This window comes from Colias croceus, chromosome 1 (assembly GCF_905220415.1).
Source record: "Colias croceus chromosome 1, ilColCroc2.1".
Lineage (NCBI taxonomy): Eukaryota > Metazoa > Arthropoda > Insecta > Lepidoptera > Pieridae > Colias > Colias croceus.
The window spans coordinates 14,110,626-14,128,510 of record NC_059537.1 but is presented as its reverse complement, the minus strand read 5'-3'; the positions used below and the strand labels follow the sequence as shown (position 1 = coordinate 14,128,510).

General features: G+C 34.7%; 3 protein-coding genes across 3 annotated transcripts; 1 reads left to right on the top strand and 2 right to left on the bottom strand.

Moving 5' to 3' along the window:
• Positions 1 to 16: 16 nt before the first annotated feature.
• On the bottom strand, positions 17 to 2,900 carry LOC123696548 (vacuolar protein-sorting-associated protein 25). Its single transcript, XM_045642823.1, has 3 exons — positions 2,669 to 2,900; positions 593 to 957; positions 17 to 221 (listed from the first exon to the last, which is right to left on the bottom strand). The coding sequence occupies exons 1-3, from the start codon at positions 2,716 to 2,718 to the stop codon at positions 109 to 111; spliced, it is 528 nt and encodes a 175-aa protein (XP_045498779.1). The 5' UTR covers positions 2,719 to 2,900; the 3' UTR covers positions 17 to 108.
• On the top strand, positions 884 to 9,887 carry LOC123696539 (NEDD8-conjugating enzyme UBE2F-like). The gene is made up of 4 exons (XM_045642813.1): positions 884 to 998; positions 3,085 to 3,571; positions 3,828 to 3,989; positions 9,370 to 9,887. Exons 2-4 carry the CDS (start codon positions 3,299 to 3,301, stop codon positions 9,487 to 9,489), a joined length of 555 nt encoding a protein of 184 aa, XP_045498769.1. The 5' UTR covers positions 884 to 998; positions 3,085 to 3,298; the 3' UTR covers positions 9,490 to 9,887.
• LOC123696529 (inositol-pentakisphosphate 2-kinase) lies at positions 1,104 to 2,661 on the bottom strand. Its single transcript, XM_045642804.1, has one exon. It carries the CDS (start codon positions 2,620 to 2,622, stop codon positions 1,438 to 1,440), a length of 1,185 nt encoding a protein of 394 aa, XP_045498760.1. The 5' UTR covers positions 2,623 to 2,661; the 3' UTR covers positions 1,104 to 1,437.
• Positions 9,888 to 17,885: the final 7,998 nt, after the last annotated feature.

The following is a 17,885-nucleotide window of genomic DNA, read 5'->3' as shown; positions in this document are numbered from 1 at the left end:
AAATAAAACTTCCTTATCATATTAATAGGACCATATAATTAGAATATAAATGTGTACAACTTAACAAAAATGCAACATAATGATAGAGTATCACAATTGACATCAGATTCAGAAGAACTTCACACCTTGGTTGTCATCAAATTCCATTAGTTCACATTTGCCTTTCACCTCTAGAGTTTTTAGTGCCTTTATTAAAATATTTATATCCAGTCCGTGGAACTCTGAAATTATTAAAATGAATTTTTAAACAGTTAATCAATTAATTTATAATTTAAAATAAAATGTGGTTACAAAACAAAAATGTCAAATCACAGGGTGTTTTCAAATTCATCTGCAAAGGAGTGAAAAAGGAACGGCAAGTTAATGAACCTACTATGAACAATTTTAACTAGACATTCCTAATTGCAAAATTTTATTGAAAAACAAAAATATTGCAATATTTGATAAAGAATACATGATATTTTCTTCAGAAAGATTTCAGTCACAACAACTAATGTTGATCTAGATTAGCCAACGCATAGCAAAAAATCGTAAAACTATAGTTTTAAAACTAACTCATAATATACACATAATAAATTATCAACCAACCAACCTTCTCCCTCCGTATTTTCGCCTTCTCTCAACTCAAAGAGCGTACACACAGAGTTATTCAAGCCGTTAGCACTGACCCAGTTATATACCATATTGCCCCACTCATCCAACGAATGCCAATACACTTCCCATACATTCTTGGTCTTATCTATAGGCGCAGCTTTCCCACACCTTGCCATGTCTTCTAATATTGTTAATATAGCGTCTTGTGATAATCGTCTGTTAATCGCAGCATTGTTAAACAGTGGTGTGTTTAGAGCCTCTCTGATATCTATTAAATATTGCTTTGTGACCTTTAAATACTGTGCAATAAGTTCCTCCCATGCGGCTAGTTGCTTTTGACGTGTTTCGGAGTGTGGTTGGATCCTGAAATTACATAATACATATATATGGATTAATTATTAAAAGTTAGTATGATTTATTATTTAACTAGCTTACCGCCCGCGGCTTCGCCCGCTTTTTCTAAAACGATTTGAGATTTAAACTATCCTATCTCTCAAGTTGGATCGAACTGCACATGGTGTGCGAATTTTATTATAATCGGTTAAGTGGTTTAGGAGTCCATTGAGGACAAACATTGTGACACGAGATTTATATATATTAAGATATGGTAATAAGTGTGAAAAATTAATCATCATTAATTGCATCAGTTATGACAATGTAAAATTTGATTATATCATACTGAGTAATGTTATAAATCCATAACAATCATTTTACCTAATATAAAATTTTCTAATTCAGCCTATCATAATAATTTATGTTCATACTGTGTATATTATCTTAATAAATGTATGATTATGTACATGTTTTATATTTTTTTTTACATAATTAATCTTCACCTATGATTTAATTGCTCATAATATCCTCATATATTTCTATTAATTGCTTTTCAGTATTTACTCTCTTTACAAGAGTTTTCACTGATTTAGGTTCCAAATCGGTCACAGCCCATCTATAAGACATCTTTCTTCCTTGAAACATAACCCATGGGTGTCCATCACAGTATTGTTCAGTAAAGGCTATCATAATTGAACAGTCTTTAGCTATAGCTGATATTAAAGCTAATTCTAAATTTTCTGCTGTATCTAGAAATTTTCTTTTATCATTCTCTAGCTTAAAATTCAAACCTTCAGATTTCAATCTATCTAGTATTTTAGTAACATAACTATAATCATTGTCACTTGAATAGTCAATATTTAAATCTTCAGTTAGCTTCTGTAGAGATAAAAGGTTGTGTAATAAAGAATTGTGTGGCAAGTCTTTGCCTTCAACACAATTTGCACTTAATTTTAAAGGTGTATAATCTTTGTCTGTCAAATTAATGATTGAATTGCCATCACTGAGTAAAATTTGAATAAGAAAGTTGAGAAACACATCAGTATATTTGAAAATTGTAGATTCTATGATATCATCAAACTGTTTTTTATTAGAGTGCTCATTGAAAATTATATTTCCATTCTTGAACATTTTAAAATTATTTTGGGGGTTGTTAATCAAGTTTAGTAAAGCAAATTTCATTCTGCTTTCATTTCCAGAGTAAAAGTCCAAAGGACAGTACTCACTGACATTATTAATTTCATGCGTGCTTAATTTTAAAAATTGTTTCAAACAATAATAGCATTTGGAGTACTTTTGAAAACTTTTTGCAAGAAAACCTTCCTTGGGCTTTATTTCTATGCAATAATTATTAATTGATGGGTTTAATTTAGTTAAATTTGGCGCTTTAATGGCAAAAGGGCTTATTAAAGTTTTGTGCTGTCTATTTTTCGGTCTTACATCTGCAAGCTTTAGGATGAGTTTTTCAATTTCGTCTTTCGATAATGTTACAATTTCGTGTTCATAAGCTGCGTTGCCGTGTATTAAGGGTAACATAACAAAGTTCACATATTCTATGCTTTGTCGCACAAAACCAGTATTCGTGTGAGAATCATCTTTTATGAGACGGTATACATTCGGTGTATTGACGATTTCGAGAACCATGTGGACATTTCCTTCGTTAATGTATTTCCATTCATTATTTATTATAGACATCGTGAAAAGAGCTCCTGAAAATACACTCTAGGTAACATTTACTTACGTAAAAAAAGGAGGAAAGCTATATTGCCATGGCCAGGACACTTCTGCCATATTTAAATCAATAATGTTTTCTGTCGAATGTTCCAAAGTTAATGAGAAACTTGTTTGAAACTTCAATAAAAAGGTAGTGAAGAATGCTTTAAAATAATATTTTTAGGATTTGTTAAATTTACCAAAAAAACAAATATGAATTATGATTCAACTTTGAGTTTTGACAACTGACAGATTCTAATGTAAAATGACATATTGTATTATTTATTGCCATTTAAAAAAATATCTATTTATTTAAGGTTTCCACTGAGTACCTTCCATACTCTTAATTAGAGTAAGAGTGGGTTTCAATTAAGGTTTCAATTAATTAATGACGAATTTATTGATGTACTAAATGTTTATTATTCATTTCATTTCTTTTTTCAGAAAAATGCCTAAAGAGAAACGTTATTGACTTGACGTTTTATCAATTTTCATTTTGACATTAACTTTGACAAAAATGACAAATTGAAATTTCGCATCTCGCAAAGCAAATAGCATTATTGGTGCAAGATCTTACTAGATTCTAGAGAATAATCGAATTTACACAAATGTATTTTTAATTACAAGTATCTTGCTTCATATTTCAATTCCAAACAAAATGATAACGCTCAATAAAAAAATTAAAAAGCAAAGTACGGAGCCTACCAACGGCGTGAACTTAGAATCTGGGAAACGAATATCAGTCAGGGACAAATTATTGGTGAAAGAAGTGCAGGAGATGACTGAGAACCTTCCGGTGACCTGTTCTGTGCATTTTGAAGACCCTAATGTGCTGAGTGAATTCATTTTAACGGTCGCACCTGATGAGGGCTACTGGGAAAGTGGGAAGTTTAAGTTTAGCGTATTTGTAACGGAAGAATATAATATGGCGGTAAATATTGAATTCAAATGGTTTTCCTTCAATAATACATAATCAAGACTTTGTATATACACACAGTGTTAAATTCTAAGAAATAATATTTAATTACATATATAATTATAGGTTCTGTATTCAATATATTGTATTCAGCACTGATTGAGGTAAATACAGAATTTCTAGGAATAAATGTATATTCACCAATACATAATGTTCAAGTTATTTATTTAGTGATTATTTTATTAATTTATTTTATTTTTCCCATTTCCAGCCTCCCAAAGTAAAATGTTTAACAAGACTATGGCATCCAAACATCAATGTAGATGGGGACATTTGTCTATCTTTGCTTCGTCAAACCTCCATAGATGAACATGGCTGGGCACCAACAAGAAGACTTAAAGATGTTGTTTGGGGCTTAAATTCATTATTTACTGTAAGTATTTTAACTAGCTTACTGCCCGCGGCTTCGCCCGCTTTGTCTAAAACCTAATAAAAAAGCTATTTGGAAAATCCAAAAGTGCACGACTCATAATGCTCATTTAATTATGAAATATAAAAAAAAATATATATATATATATATATAGATATACAGTCTTGTAGTTTTTGTTTTTTATTAATTGCAATTAAACGACACTGAATTAATTAATCATTCGCATTCAGTGACCTACAATCGTCGATTAGAATATTTAAAAAAAAAATTAACTCAAATGATGGATTTTTTCACAAGTTATAGTGTTTTCAGGTTTCACACATTACGGACGGACGGACAGGAAATTTTTTTGACCTATTTTGGTGTTTTTTTCCAATTCTATTGAAATAAATCAATTTTTAAAAAGTAGGGGATTAATCTCCATTAAATTATCTCGACAATAGTATGCAAAATATCTTGATTCCGTGAGCTAACAAGGCTATAATAATAAGAATAGCTGCAAAAATGAGGCGAAAAAAATTTTTCGATCGTAAAGCACTCTCTGATGCTTCGCATCGTCGTGCAATTATATACTAAACCTTCCTCTTGAATCACTATCTATTAAAAAAAACCGCATCAAACTGACCGAATTGACTTCGCCTGCACGGGTACCTCTGCAGTGGATACCTCGGCAGGGGTCTTACGCGGTAGGCCCTACGGCGGAGTTGCCCTACTGTGGAGAAAGGTTGCGTTTCCGACGGTGACCGTAGTGAAGTGCAATAGTGTGCGGCTCGCCGCGATAAAAATCGAGCTCAGTGATCGTTCCATCTTGATATTTTCTGTGTATATGCCTACTGAATCCAATGAAAACTTAGTGGAATTCACAGAGTGTCTCAGTGAAATGACAGCCATAATTGACAGTCACAATGTGCAGTCAGTGTTTATGTTAGGGGACTACAATGCGCACCCCGGTGAGTCTTTTGCTACCGAACTTTTAACTTTTTGTGCGGAACAATCGTGGTCCTGTGTAGACCTGGAACTTATGCCGGCGGACAGTCATACATTTGTAAGTGATGCGCACGGCTGTCGGCGCTGGCTCGACCACTGTCTTGTGACAAGTGCCGCGCGGCAATCCGTGTCCGCGGCCTGTGTGTTGTATAATACTTATTGGTCTGATCATTACCCTGTATCTATACGATGTAACTTTAATTTGCTTAAACCTAAGATTTCTATACCTACTACTTGTATAAATAGGGTAGTCTGGGGCGAACGTGACTCAACTCAGATAACGAAATTTAAAACTGTATGTCACTCTAGACTTCGTGAGATTAATTTTCCTTCAGAATTAAGAAGCTGCTCAGATGATATGTGTCGTAACCAAAATCATAAAATCCTATTAGATAACATGTATGACGAGATTATTTCTATTCTGTCGGAGGCCGCTATTAGTAGTTATAATGTTACCGAAAAGCGTAGATGTAAATACATTACCGGGTGGAATAGGCACGTCCGCGGCGCTCACGAGAAGGCTCGGCTATGTTTTCAGGCTTGGTTGTATGGGGGTAAGCCCGGGGCCGGCCGTCTTTATGATGATATGTGTGAAACAAGGCGCACTTTTAAATCAAAATTAAAGTGGTGTCAGAATAACCAACAACAAATAAAAATGGATATTATTGCTGAACTTCACTCAAACAAGAAATTTGGTCAGTTCTGGAAAAACACCAATAAAATGAATCATAAGCCGGGCCTCCCCGTCAGCGTGGCGGGAGTGCACGAGCCAAGTGAGATCGCCACCTTGTTCTCCCACCATTTCAGGGTGGACTCGCCTCTGGGGCCAGCGCGGCAGGGGCCCGATGCTGAGGAAGGTGGTGAGCGTAGTGTTTATTTTACTACGAAGGAAGTGCGTGCGGTGATCAAAGGCATGGTGAGGGGTAAATCCCCGGGTCACGACAGCCTTAGCATCGAGCACCTGCAGCACGCAGGTGTACACCTACCCAGAGTGCTTGCTATGTTTTTTACCATGTGTTTAGGCCACTCCCATCTGCCCGATAATCTAATGCGTACTATAGTTGTACCAATCATCAAAAATAAAACTGGTGATACATCGGATGTAAACAACTATAGACCGATCTCACTAGCTACAGTGGTCGCCAAAGTACTGGACAGTCTGCTTGGTCAGCACCTGGATAAACACGTCTCGTTAAACGACGCTCAGTTTGGTTTCAGGCCCGGGCTTTCCACCGAGAGTGCTATCCTGTGTCTCAAGCAGACTGTACAGTATTACACGAGTAGAAAGACTCCAGTCTATGCATGTTACCTCGATTTATCCAAAGCATTCGATCTTGTATCGTACGATATTCTATGGGGTAAATTAAGGAATGAAACTTGTCTACCTAGGGAAATTGTGAAATTGTTTATGCATTGGTATAACAATCAAAAGAATTTTGTAAGATGGGCAGGCTCTCTTTCGGGGGAGTATGGGCTGGAATGCGGGGTGAGGCAGGGGGGGTTGACCTCCCCCATGCTTTTCAGCCTGTACGTCAACCGACTGATCGATGAGCTCAGCAGCACCGGCATAGGGTGTCATATAGATGGAGTCTGCATGAATAACATCAGCTACGCAGACGATATGGTGCTGCTGAGCCCGTCGATTGGTGCCTTACGAAGGCTCTTAAAAATTTGTGAATCCTACGCAGTGGCTCATGGGCTCAAATACAACGCGAAAAAGAGTGAAATAATGATTTTCAGGCCGGACAACAAGCGATACACATTTGTTCCGAATTTCACTCTGAGTGGTACAGCTCTAAACAAAGTCGAGCAATTTAAGTATTTGGGCCACTGGGTCACCGAAGACCTTAAGGATAGTGTGGACATTGAAAGGGAGCGCAGAGCGCTGTCTGTCCGATGCAACATGTTGGCCCGCAGGTTTTCACGGTGCACGGGGACTGTCAAAGTTGCACTTTTTAAAGCGTACTGTCAGTCCTTTTACACCTGCAGCCTGTGGGTTAACTATACACAGCGGACATACAGCGATCTGCGCGTTCAATACAATAACGCGTTCCGGGTGCTGATGGGGCTGCCGCGCCACTGCAGCGCCTCCGCGATGTTCGCGGCGGCTGACACAGACGGCTTTGCGGCCATCATGCGTAAACGGTGCGCATCTATCATGCGCCGCACGCGCGACAGTCCCAACACCATCCTGCGCGCGCTGGCGGACCGGTGGGACTCTCCGATGCTGGCGCGCTGGATACGGCTGCACGCAGTCGTTTAGTGATTTGCCGCCATCATCGGGAAGCCCACCCGGACCTGCCACTTTATGTTTATTTTAGGTTAAAAAAAAAAAAAAAAAAAAAAAAAAAAAAAAAAAAAAAATTCTTTATTACTAACACTAGTATGTAAGCTCGCAATTGTACTAACACTATATGGATGTAATCTTAGGATGAATCTGAAATAAATGATTATTATTATTATGTTTCTCATTTCCATAATACTCGGGTACCACCAGAAGGACGGTACCCGGATCTTTGGAAGGCTTACGTGGGGACACGGATCCAACACGCAGAGGCCCTTTCGAGAATTTTAATGTGTTGTGGGACACCAGCCGCAGCCTGCCCATGACTGCACTATAGAGATACAGCCCTAGGCAGTCCGCGGCCGATGTGGGACTATTGCAGGGTATGGAAATTTAATAATTGGGCTATGGATTGGGATGCTAAATGGACTGGTACTGGGGACTATGGGAAACTATGGCACCTGCCTTTCTACTAAAAGAAAGTAAAAATATGTTGGCAGGTGGTGACTCGCCCTCTCACTGTATGGGCCCCCGAAATAAGTCGCTGCAATAGTGCGACAAGGGGGCAACATATTGTGAGCAGCTAAGGGTGGAGAGGCGTCCCTGGACTTTAAACGACGATCACGCGCTCCCTGAGGGTCCAGCATCACGTGCCCACTCGCCACTTACGCTTCGCATCCACCCTTCGAGCTAAAAGCTCTCGCGACTCCACTCTGGCCGGCCGGTTAAGGCAAGCCAGAGGTGGGGGTCCTGTCCTCGTCAGGCTTCACTCCGACCAGCCGGTGAAGGCAAGCCGGAGATGAAGACAGGGGCCTCCCCCGGGAGCGCTCGGTTCCCGCGGGGTCGCTACTCCCCGACACCCCGCCACAAGGTGTCCTGCGGGTTGACTGACTGCACGGGTGAAATATCTATTGTCACGTAGACCATAGATATTTCAACCGTGGGCGATGGGGTCGTCACATCCCTACGCCCTTATTATTATTATTATTAAAATCCGTTGCGTAGTTTTAAATATTTAAGCATAAAAAGGGACATAGGGAAATAGGGACGGAGAAAGCGACTTTGTTTTATACTATGTTGTTGATTAGCAGTGTCCCGCCTCAACAATCCCTACTAATAGTATAAATGCGAAAGTAACTCTGTCTGTCTGTTATGCTTTCCCGCTTAAACCTCTCAACCAATTTTAATGAAATTTGGCACAGACAATCTTTAGACCCTGAGAAAGAACATAAGCTATCTTTTATTGCGAAATTTTTACCACGGGCGAAGCCGGGGTTACCGCTAGTTAAGTCTAAAGTGATTATGTGCTACAGTTTAACTCAATGTCAATTTTCATCTATATCTGAACAGAGATTTTTTGTGATTGTGTAATAAACAACTATACATGCTCAAAGTATTTACAATAAGTTAAAGTTATTTGCTACTTAAACATGTAATATAATTTCCTACTAGGCTATAAGGGGCTTTGCTTTAATGAAAAAAGGGAGAATCAATCCCATTCATTTTTGAATTGCATAGTAAAAGGTGATAATTTAAAAGAAACCCCTCCCCTCTTTCTGAAATGATTGTGGCCACTTCAGATTAAAACTTTAGATAAAATGAAGTTTCCATTTTCACACAAAAATGGAGAAGAGTTTGTTTATTTTTATTTCTTCTACTTTCACTTACTAGCCTTGTAATTATACCCAGAAATACAAATCACTACATAGTATAAAACAAAGTCGCTTTTTCTGTCCCTATGTCCCTTTGTATGCTTAAATCTTTAAAACTACGCAATGGATTTTGATGCGGTTTTTTTTAATAGATAGAGTGATTCAAGAGGAAGGTTTTAGTATATAATTTATTAGGTTTTAGATAAAGAAGAATAGAAGCCGCGGGCGGGAAGCTAGTCACATTATAAAATTGCTTCATTGTGATGTGAAAGACAGAAACAAACAGACACACTTTCGCATTTATCATAATCCTAGTTTTCCGTACATGACTTCTCCCGGTTTGCCTAAAACCTAATCACTACATAGTATGAAACAAAAACAAGCAATTTATTTTCCTACAACGTTTGAATGTTATAAAACAAATTGTGAAATTCTAACATTGTCTATATCCTTATTACAGGACCTCCTAAACTTCGAGGACCCCCTCAACATAGAAGCGGCGGAGATGTACAAACAGAACAAAGTGGAGTTTCAGGCGAAAGTGCAGGAATACATCGCTGTGGCCAAAGGCAAGAGGTGAGACCTGGCCTGCCTCAGCTGTTTCCGCGAGTAACCAATACTCACAACGTGATATAGTCTATTGATAAAATCCTATTAAGCGCTTGTAAATATTAGGTTTTATTTTTATAATTGCTTCCGATCTTCTATTGATATGATTTTTTATATGGTTCAATTGATTACTTTTGTATGCAATGAATTTTGGGAAATTTGTTTGGTTTTTGTGTTGTTTTTTTTTTTTGTGGAAATCCAAACTTTTTTTTTGGTAGGAAGATTGATGTGGTCTCAATATTTGTTATGAATTGGCAAATGCCATTAAGTTTTAAATTAATAATAACTACTTTTAAAATTTGAAAACCATATTTATATTTTATGCATAACTTTATTATTTTTTAATATAATACCAACATGTAAAGTTCAAATTAATGTTCTTTTATTAATTCACTAGCTGCTGCGCGCGGTTTCACCCCTGTGGCTCCACCCCTGTTGGTCGTAGCGTGATGACACATAGCCTATAACCTTCCTCGATAAATGGGCTATATAACAGCGAAAGAATTTTTCAAATCGGACCAGTAGCTCCCGAGATTAGCGCGTTCAAACAAACAAACAAACAAACAAACATACAAACAAACAAACAAACAAACTCTTTAGCTTTATAATATTAGTATAGATATGAAATAAATGTTTTTATGTAAAGGATACTGTGTTACAATGAAATAACTTTATTTGTAATAATAAATAATTTGTAACATAATTATGTCAACTTGTAAAATGTATTGTAAAATCTAAATATGGAATATATCTTATCAAATATGTTTGTGAAAGCAATAAGTCAATAGATGTAATATTTGTAAAAGGAAAAATAAAAATGTGAAAATAATTCTTGGTGTATTCTTTGTGTAGTGATTAGCTTTATCCCACCTAGCGAGCTATGACTGCCACAAGTCATAAGTCACAAGTCTTAATTACAGAATGAATTATGGAAAAGATGTATTTTACGTCTACTTCACTACAACGTAGCGCAGTATGAAAGTAAGAGGAAGGAAATATCTTTGTACATAATATAAAAAAAAATATATTTATAAAGCACACCGCACTTTCATTTATAAAGCCTTAGTATAAAGCGGTCCGCACTGGCTTCCCCTGTGTTACATGTTTACGTTTTCTCTCCTTAAAAGCATCCTGGTGCGACAAGGAATGTTGTATTAAAAAAGAAATAACGAAATCGGTTCAGCCGTTCTCAAGTTTTGCGCTTGCTTAACAACACATTTGGCGATTGGCCAAAATTATATCAAACAGGATCTAGACACACGGCAGCGTGTCAAGCCGAGTTCAAGCGAAGAGAACTGGCGAGCAGCAGCCGTGTGTATATTTACACGAACCATTTCGAGCCACTTTTCACCCCCTTATAACTCGAAAACTATTTAAGTTAAATAAACCAAATTTGGTACATATCAAGAGGACCTCAAGATAAACAAGAACCTTAAATTTCATAAATACAGATTAAACAGTTGCGTAGATATTAATATCCAAAAATCGCAATTTTTAAGACTGACTGACTTATAGATATATAACATAAATAGCTGTTGCCCGCGACTTCGTCCGCGATTAGGTCGTTTTTCGTCATTCGTCGTTTAAAAAAAATACGTGACACTTTATTTTAAAATGTTCTTAATTATTGTCTCTTATAAAATTTAACTACATTAAAATTGAACACTCTGATAAGAAAATCTTAAAATCTGAAGAAAACATGAATGAATGTGGTTTAAATTCTACATTACTTAGTATCAAATAATAATCTAAATTAAATGTAGATTAACAGTTTGAGCACACCATTATAGAATATGTACCTAAGTATTAAATTACGTTAGTTTACATAGTAACTTTACTAAAAACACGATGACTATCTTTCGCGCTCGATACCACAAACTAAGCATGTTTGTGGTACGTGGCCCGCGTCACTTGACCCCCCGCGAGTTCCCCTCCGTTGCTATGCGAAAATACATTCGTCGCCCTACTGTAGGAAAAATTGTAATACTGTGGCCTGGGCGTTATAACACGTCCAGGGAGTTCCTGAGTGCCGATATCACAATCTTGAGGAAAAGCTTCTAATGTCGATTTAAAACTGCATACATACGAATTAACCTGTTCTAAAATTGTGAAATGAGTTCAGTTTTAAATTTGAGAAATATTGATTTCTTGTATTCCACTATTCGTTGTAGTCGAATACAAAATATATTTAAACAAACTTAGGTTGGCCTTCAGGCAAAAGGGATCCTATCAAATAGTAAACTTGACCTTGTATCTTAAAAGTAAGCATGAACGGATCTTCTGATAATTATTGAGCACCAAAGGATCATTTGAAACGCACTACTATAAGAGCGAATATTGTCTAATAACAGTTTACATTGCACCACAGAATACATAAGTAGCTAAACGTAACAGTATGTTCCTCTAAAAGTAGTGATTACAAAGGTTCCGGTGTATCTTCAAACGAAAGCCGACTCGCCTTACTACACTTTAAAGCATTACAAAAAGAACATACTACGTTAATATCGCCTATACAGAAGATGATCTGTAATCAATTGTGAGGTTATAAGCAAACCCACTTTTATATTTGTCAGACCACACCATCGAATTCGTAGATTGTTTACCTCAAGACATTAAGACTATGACGAAATCTGTCTGCAGTAGGACGGGCCTCTCGCTATTCGTACGAATAGTTTCAATTCTTAATCTTTCATTAAACAAACTTATTAATCGTTCTTGTCTCATATAATTGTAATATTCGCGTCCCTACTCTAGTCATTGCTTATCCTCATGTTCATCTTATTATGATGCACCCTATCATTTGTCAAACGGTCTTCATATTGAGTAAAGTTTCAGATTCTCGAGATAAAATATGACTGTCGTGATCAGTAGTGAGACGAAATTCCCTCTCAGTGAGGGTTTCGGTCTCACGGGATAGTACAATATGCCGTTTGCGATCAGCTGTGAGACGTCATACCCTCTCAGTGAAGGTTTCGGTCTCACGGGATAGTAGGGGAGACCAGGTTTGGTTGTCTCACGGGTTGGATGTCACAGCGGCCTTAATACAAAACTGAACTAACGAATAAGTCTGTTGACCAGCGTGGCTAGAGCGATACAGTGACAACGCTGTCCCCACTTCGCGTCAGACCGCCCCGATCTGCCGTGAGGGCCTCACACGTGTTTATTGTTTTCGCACAGATTTTTTATGATATGAGGACCGAATATGCTCCTCATAACATCACTTTTTGTGAACGAAACGACAGCGCGGTTTAATTCAATGCCAACACCATCAGAAAAAAGGATTATTTTTAATTGTGAAAAAATGTACCTATTATGATTAACACTACATATTAACACTCTTTTAACATTTAACATAAAATATAAGTCTGTGAGTGTGTAAAAATAAATCCAGCTAATTACACATTAAACTTATGTTTATAATTTGGTATACGACATGAAAATATATTAATTGTCAAGCAATAACAATACAGATAAATACTGAACATAAGTATAATAGATATTAAGTAGTATTAGTTAAAATATACTTTAACTACTTTGACTGTTAGTTAAAGTTTATTTTTACTAACAACATGTAAATGAAGAAGAAATTATAATTACCAACGAACTAACCTTTTCTATAATACTTAACACGGCACATTTTTCAAATTATCTTGCTCAACTCTACTCAAAAATTTGAGGGTTTTGTTGGAACTTTAATATGTAAAAACTATGATATATCTAAACTACGATACAACTTTCATGCGGAAATGCTCATTACAATTGTGAATCTAAAGAATAACTAACAACATACTATTATATATTATATGAATATCTTTTGCCTGGAAGAAATCACCGTCGCCTAATAAATATAATGTGTTTTCTTATAAAACCGTTACATAATTTATTTTATCTACTTTAAATAATGAAAATGATATATTTATAAAATATAAAACATATTATGTAAAATGATTAAAAATAAATAAATGAAGCAACTACGATTCAAAGAAAACATCTTTTTCAGTGTGAAAATGCTCTAAGCAATCCTGGATGATGAACTGTATATCATGTACCTACTCTGATCCCAGTACGGTCGGTACGTCGATAGCCATAACCAATATTATAATCAGATAACCGCAAAGTCAAAATAAAAACATTACTTGTAAAGTTGTGAGTGTAAAATTTACGTTTCATTTGGCAATAACATTTTTTTCGGTACTAAAACGTAGTAGTTTGATATGTGGTTGGCTGCCCCTCCTCTCCTTCCTGAAAAATATCCTCCAAAATTTCCCGAGATACTTCCTATGATTGAACCATTGGACGTTGGACATTAACTTCAGTCAAAAATTGACGAAGAGGATGATTACTAATTTCCACTTAATCCTCGCTGCTACTTACTGTCTTTATCATCAAATCATCAATTTTCAAGTGGTGTAGTAAAAATATCAGCAGAAATCGTCTTCCAAAGGCGATATAATTTTATGAGCATTGAATCTGTAAATAAAAAAATCAAAAGTTAACTGTAAATCTATAAAAAAAGCTACTTACAAATAAAATTTTATCAAAAACTTCTGTTCCCAATGCACCTCAAAATAATAAAAGAATCATTCATTTCATTTCATTTCAATAAATACCTGTAAGTAACAACTTACCTTTTGTGGGAACGCATGATGGTGAAAATTCACAAAACACGAAGATTGCATTTGATATTTTTGGTTTTATGGCATTCAATTGCTTTATAAATATCACTACATAGTATAAAAAAAGTCGCTTTCTGTGTCCCTATGTCCCTTTGTATGCTTAAATCTTTAAAACTTCGCAACAGATTTTGATGCGGTTTTTTTTAATAGATAAGACTGATTCAAGAGGAAGGTTTTAGTATATTATTTATTAGGTTTTAGACAAAGCGGACGAAGCCGCGGGCGGTAAGCTAGTAAATTTATAAAACACGAAGATTTTTAAAATTGTAACTAATGAACACAACAATATATTATTATACTCTTTGGAACACAATCATTAGATTAACTGTAGATAATGGTGTCTATTTTTACTTAAAATAATAAACATCTACCCTCACTTTAAAAAAAATGTAGTTTATTATTCACACGAAATATATCTTATAGGGAACGGAAGATATAGGGTTGGGTTAAAGAGTTAAATAAATAAATAACATAATTATTACATTTAAATTATTAATTTTTAACATTGTGTTCAGTAGTGTTAACATGTAAATTGATTTGATTTTTACGAAATCTCATAGATGGCGCTGTTACAAAATTAACATTATACAACTTACATTCTTTAAACTATGTTTCTCTTCCCAAGTTACTTAAATGGCATAATTTTTATAGTGTCAATCTAGATATTGTCAAACAACATTTATATATGCGTCATTTGATTATTAATTTCCAATAGTTAACGTGTAAATTGATTTGATTTTTATAACATTCAATAGATGGCGCTGTTTCTAATTTGTCTTTATACTACTAAATTCATTAAACTGTTTCTCTGCCCAAATTACGTAAATGACATAGTTTTTATTTTGTAAAGCTAGATAATAGCATGGCTTACTCGAAACCAACATTTAAACATGAGTCTTTAGATTGTACGCTGGCGTAATACACGGAATACGTAAGAAAAATAAAGGTTCACAGCTCCTCCCCCGTAGGTGATAGCTTGATAATATGTAGCCTATAGCCTCATCCGACCTGTTAGTAATATTCATGCAAAATTTGAAGTCAATCTATCCAGTACTTTTCGAGATTAGCCCGGTCAAACATACAGACAAACAGACAAACAGACAAAAATTCTAAAAACTATGTTTTTGGCTTCTATATCGATTATAGATCACGGTCCAAGTATTCTTTTGAAAAAATATTCAATGTACAGTTTTGACTTTCCTACGATTTTATTATATGTATAGATTATATTTACAGGTGGCGCTAGTGCCATACGTAACATCAGCTCTCGAGTTTTTTACAATTTAAAATTATTAAAAGTACAAAAGTTAATAAAAAAGTGTGTTCAAATTAACAAGTAATCAATAAATAAGTGCGATTAATGTTATCTTCGTCAACAACCTGCGATTTACGTGGAAATACGGAATTCAAAAAACCATCACATACAACGACCGTTACGTCAAATTTGGAACAAAGAAAGTTGGAGACAGTAACTATATTTAAACCTAATAAGTAGTAAGTAAAGTATCGGAAACAAAACGTAAGTAAAGTATCGGAAACAAAACGTAAGTAAAACACAATTATTACAGATTTTAACTTATAAAATTGACATTTAGGTGTCATTAAACAAAGAACAGCTGACCAACAATTATAATATTTAGTCACACATTAAGTACCTACCTATGTAACGGTTTGAATATACATTGTACGACTTTATTTGAACTTATAAAATGGATAATATAACTATCAGAAAGAAAACACTCCCTAAACAAAGGTCTGAATCAAATCTACAAGAAATATTAAATGATTCTTTTTTAAGTTTATCCAGTTCAAGTTACACGGATTTATCTACAAAGACAAGTCAACATATATCTACTCCAAATACCTCAATAGTGTTCAATGAGAATCAAGAAATAAGCAAATTACAAACCGAATTAATATCCGCACAAGAATCTATCTATAACCTAACAAAACAATGTTATAACAATGTTAAAAGGTACAATTCCATATTATTTTAAAAAGACAATAAATGAAAACACTTTAAAACTGAACAGTGAGGATACATCAAATAGTAATATATTACCGAACAATGAAAACTTTTCATCGAATCCAAATTTTTTTCGTCCCTAAATCCAGTTATTTGACAATATTACATCAAAACATAGCCGGAGCCATAAATAAGTCAGAAGAGCTGTACTTGGCAATATCTCAATTAAGTAAGTCCCACATTATTGACATTATATGCTTATGTGAAACATTTATTAGAAAAGGAAATGAGCAGCTACTTAAATTACCAGGATATAAGTTGGTATCATCGTTTTCTCGCAAACAAAAAAGAGGTGGAACATGCATTCTGGTCAAAGAGGACATTTCATGTACTAATCTAGACTTAATAAAGGATCTTGGTTGTAATTTATTCTTTGAGTGTTGTGGTATAGAGTTAAAACATTTAAATACAGTGATAATTTGTGTTTATAGAATGCCAAGTCAAAGTATAGAGATTTTTATTGAAAAACTTCAACTTACACTACAAAAAATTGCAACTAAAAATAAAAAAATAATAATATGCGGTGATTGGAATATTGATATTCTTAAAAAAACTAAGTTTTCAGATGAACTTAATACTTTACTTCAGAACTATAATATTGAATGTTTAATAAAAACACCTACTAGGAAAAATTCATGCATAGATCAAATAGCGACAAATATAAAAAGAGGCGTAACCGCAGAAGCACTTCATCTTGGTTTATCAGACCACGAAACTGCACAGATATTAAAAGTAAATATGATTAAGCCCAAAGTAAATGTGTCCTGGTTTGAAACAAAAAGAGATTACAGTAAGCAGAATATACGTAAATTTTGCGAGTGCATGGCATCATTGAGTTTCTCTGAAATACATGAATTTAATAACTTAAATGAATGCTTTAATAGTTTTTATGAATTATTCCAACTGTTTTACAATCTCTGTTTCCCATTTATTAGGATTAAGAGAAACACAGGAAAACCTAATATTAATTGGATAACCAAAGGATTGAAGAAATGTTGTGTACGAAAGCGACTACTATATTTAAAAAGTATATATTACAAGAAAACATTTACAAATAGTTGGGGTTATTATATAAAATACAAAAATATTCTAAAAAGGTGCATTCTTAAGTCAAAACAAATTCAATGTGAAAAATTTATTAAATTATCAAAAAATAAAAATAAGGCTTTATGGCACATGATATCTAATAATATTAATGACGAAAACAATATTAAAGAAATAGAAAAGATTGTAGTCAATAATAATGTATACAACTCAATGAATGATATATGTGAACAATTTAATAACTTTTTTATTAACATAACAAATCAAAAAAAATTTAATTATGATGCAACTGAAATAAAAACAACATTGACTACGGAAAAATGTAATACAATATTCTTGACACCAACAAGCAGTGACGAAATTTTAAAAGTAATAAAATCCCTAAATAACACGAACTCCGTAGGAACAGACGGTATAAGTACAAAAATACTAAAAGCTTCCAGTGTACATATTTGCAAACCGTTATCCTTTCTTGTCAATTTATCTATGGAGCAAGGAACTTTTCCTCATGTTCTAAAAACATCAGTTATAAAACCGTTATATAAAAAAGATGATCCAAATGATATTAAAAACTACAGACCGATAGCACTAATTCCAGTTTTATCTAAGATATTTGAAAAG

What these genes read in the sequence shown, in the direction of transcription:
- LOC123696539 (XM_045642813.1), top strand. Translation starts at nt 3,299, where the DNA reads ATGATAACGCTCAATAAAAAAATTAAAAAGCAAAGTACGGAGCCTACC. An exon ending in CGGAAGAATATAATATGGCG is followed by an intron (nt 3,572 to 3,827) that starts GTAAATATTGAA and finishes TCCCATTTCCAG; the next exon opens with CCTCCCAAAGTAAAATGTTT. An exon ending in GCTTAAATTCATTATTTACT is followed by an intron (nt 3,990 to 9,369) that starts GTAAGTATTTTA and finishes TCCTTATTACAG; the next exon opens with GACCTCCTAAACTTCGAGGA.
- LOC123696529 (XM_045642804.1), bottom strand. Translation starts at nt 2,622, where the DNA reads ATGTCTATAATAAATAATGAATGGAAATACATTAACGAAGGAAATGTC.
- LOC123696548 (XM_045642823.1), bottom strand. Translation starts at nt 2,718, where the DNA reads ATGGCAGAAGTGTCCTGGCCATGGCAATATAGCTTTCCTCCTTTTTTT. An exon ending in AGCTTTCCTCCTTTTTTTAC is followed by an intron (nt 958 to 2,668) that starts GTAAGTAAATGT and finishes ATGTAATTTCAG; the next exon opens with GATCCAACCACACTCCGAAA. An exon ending in CGAAAATACGGAGGGAGAAG is followed by an intron (nt 222 to 592) that starts GTTGGTTGGTTG and finishes TAATAATTTCAG; the next exon opens with AGTTCCACGGACTGGATATA.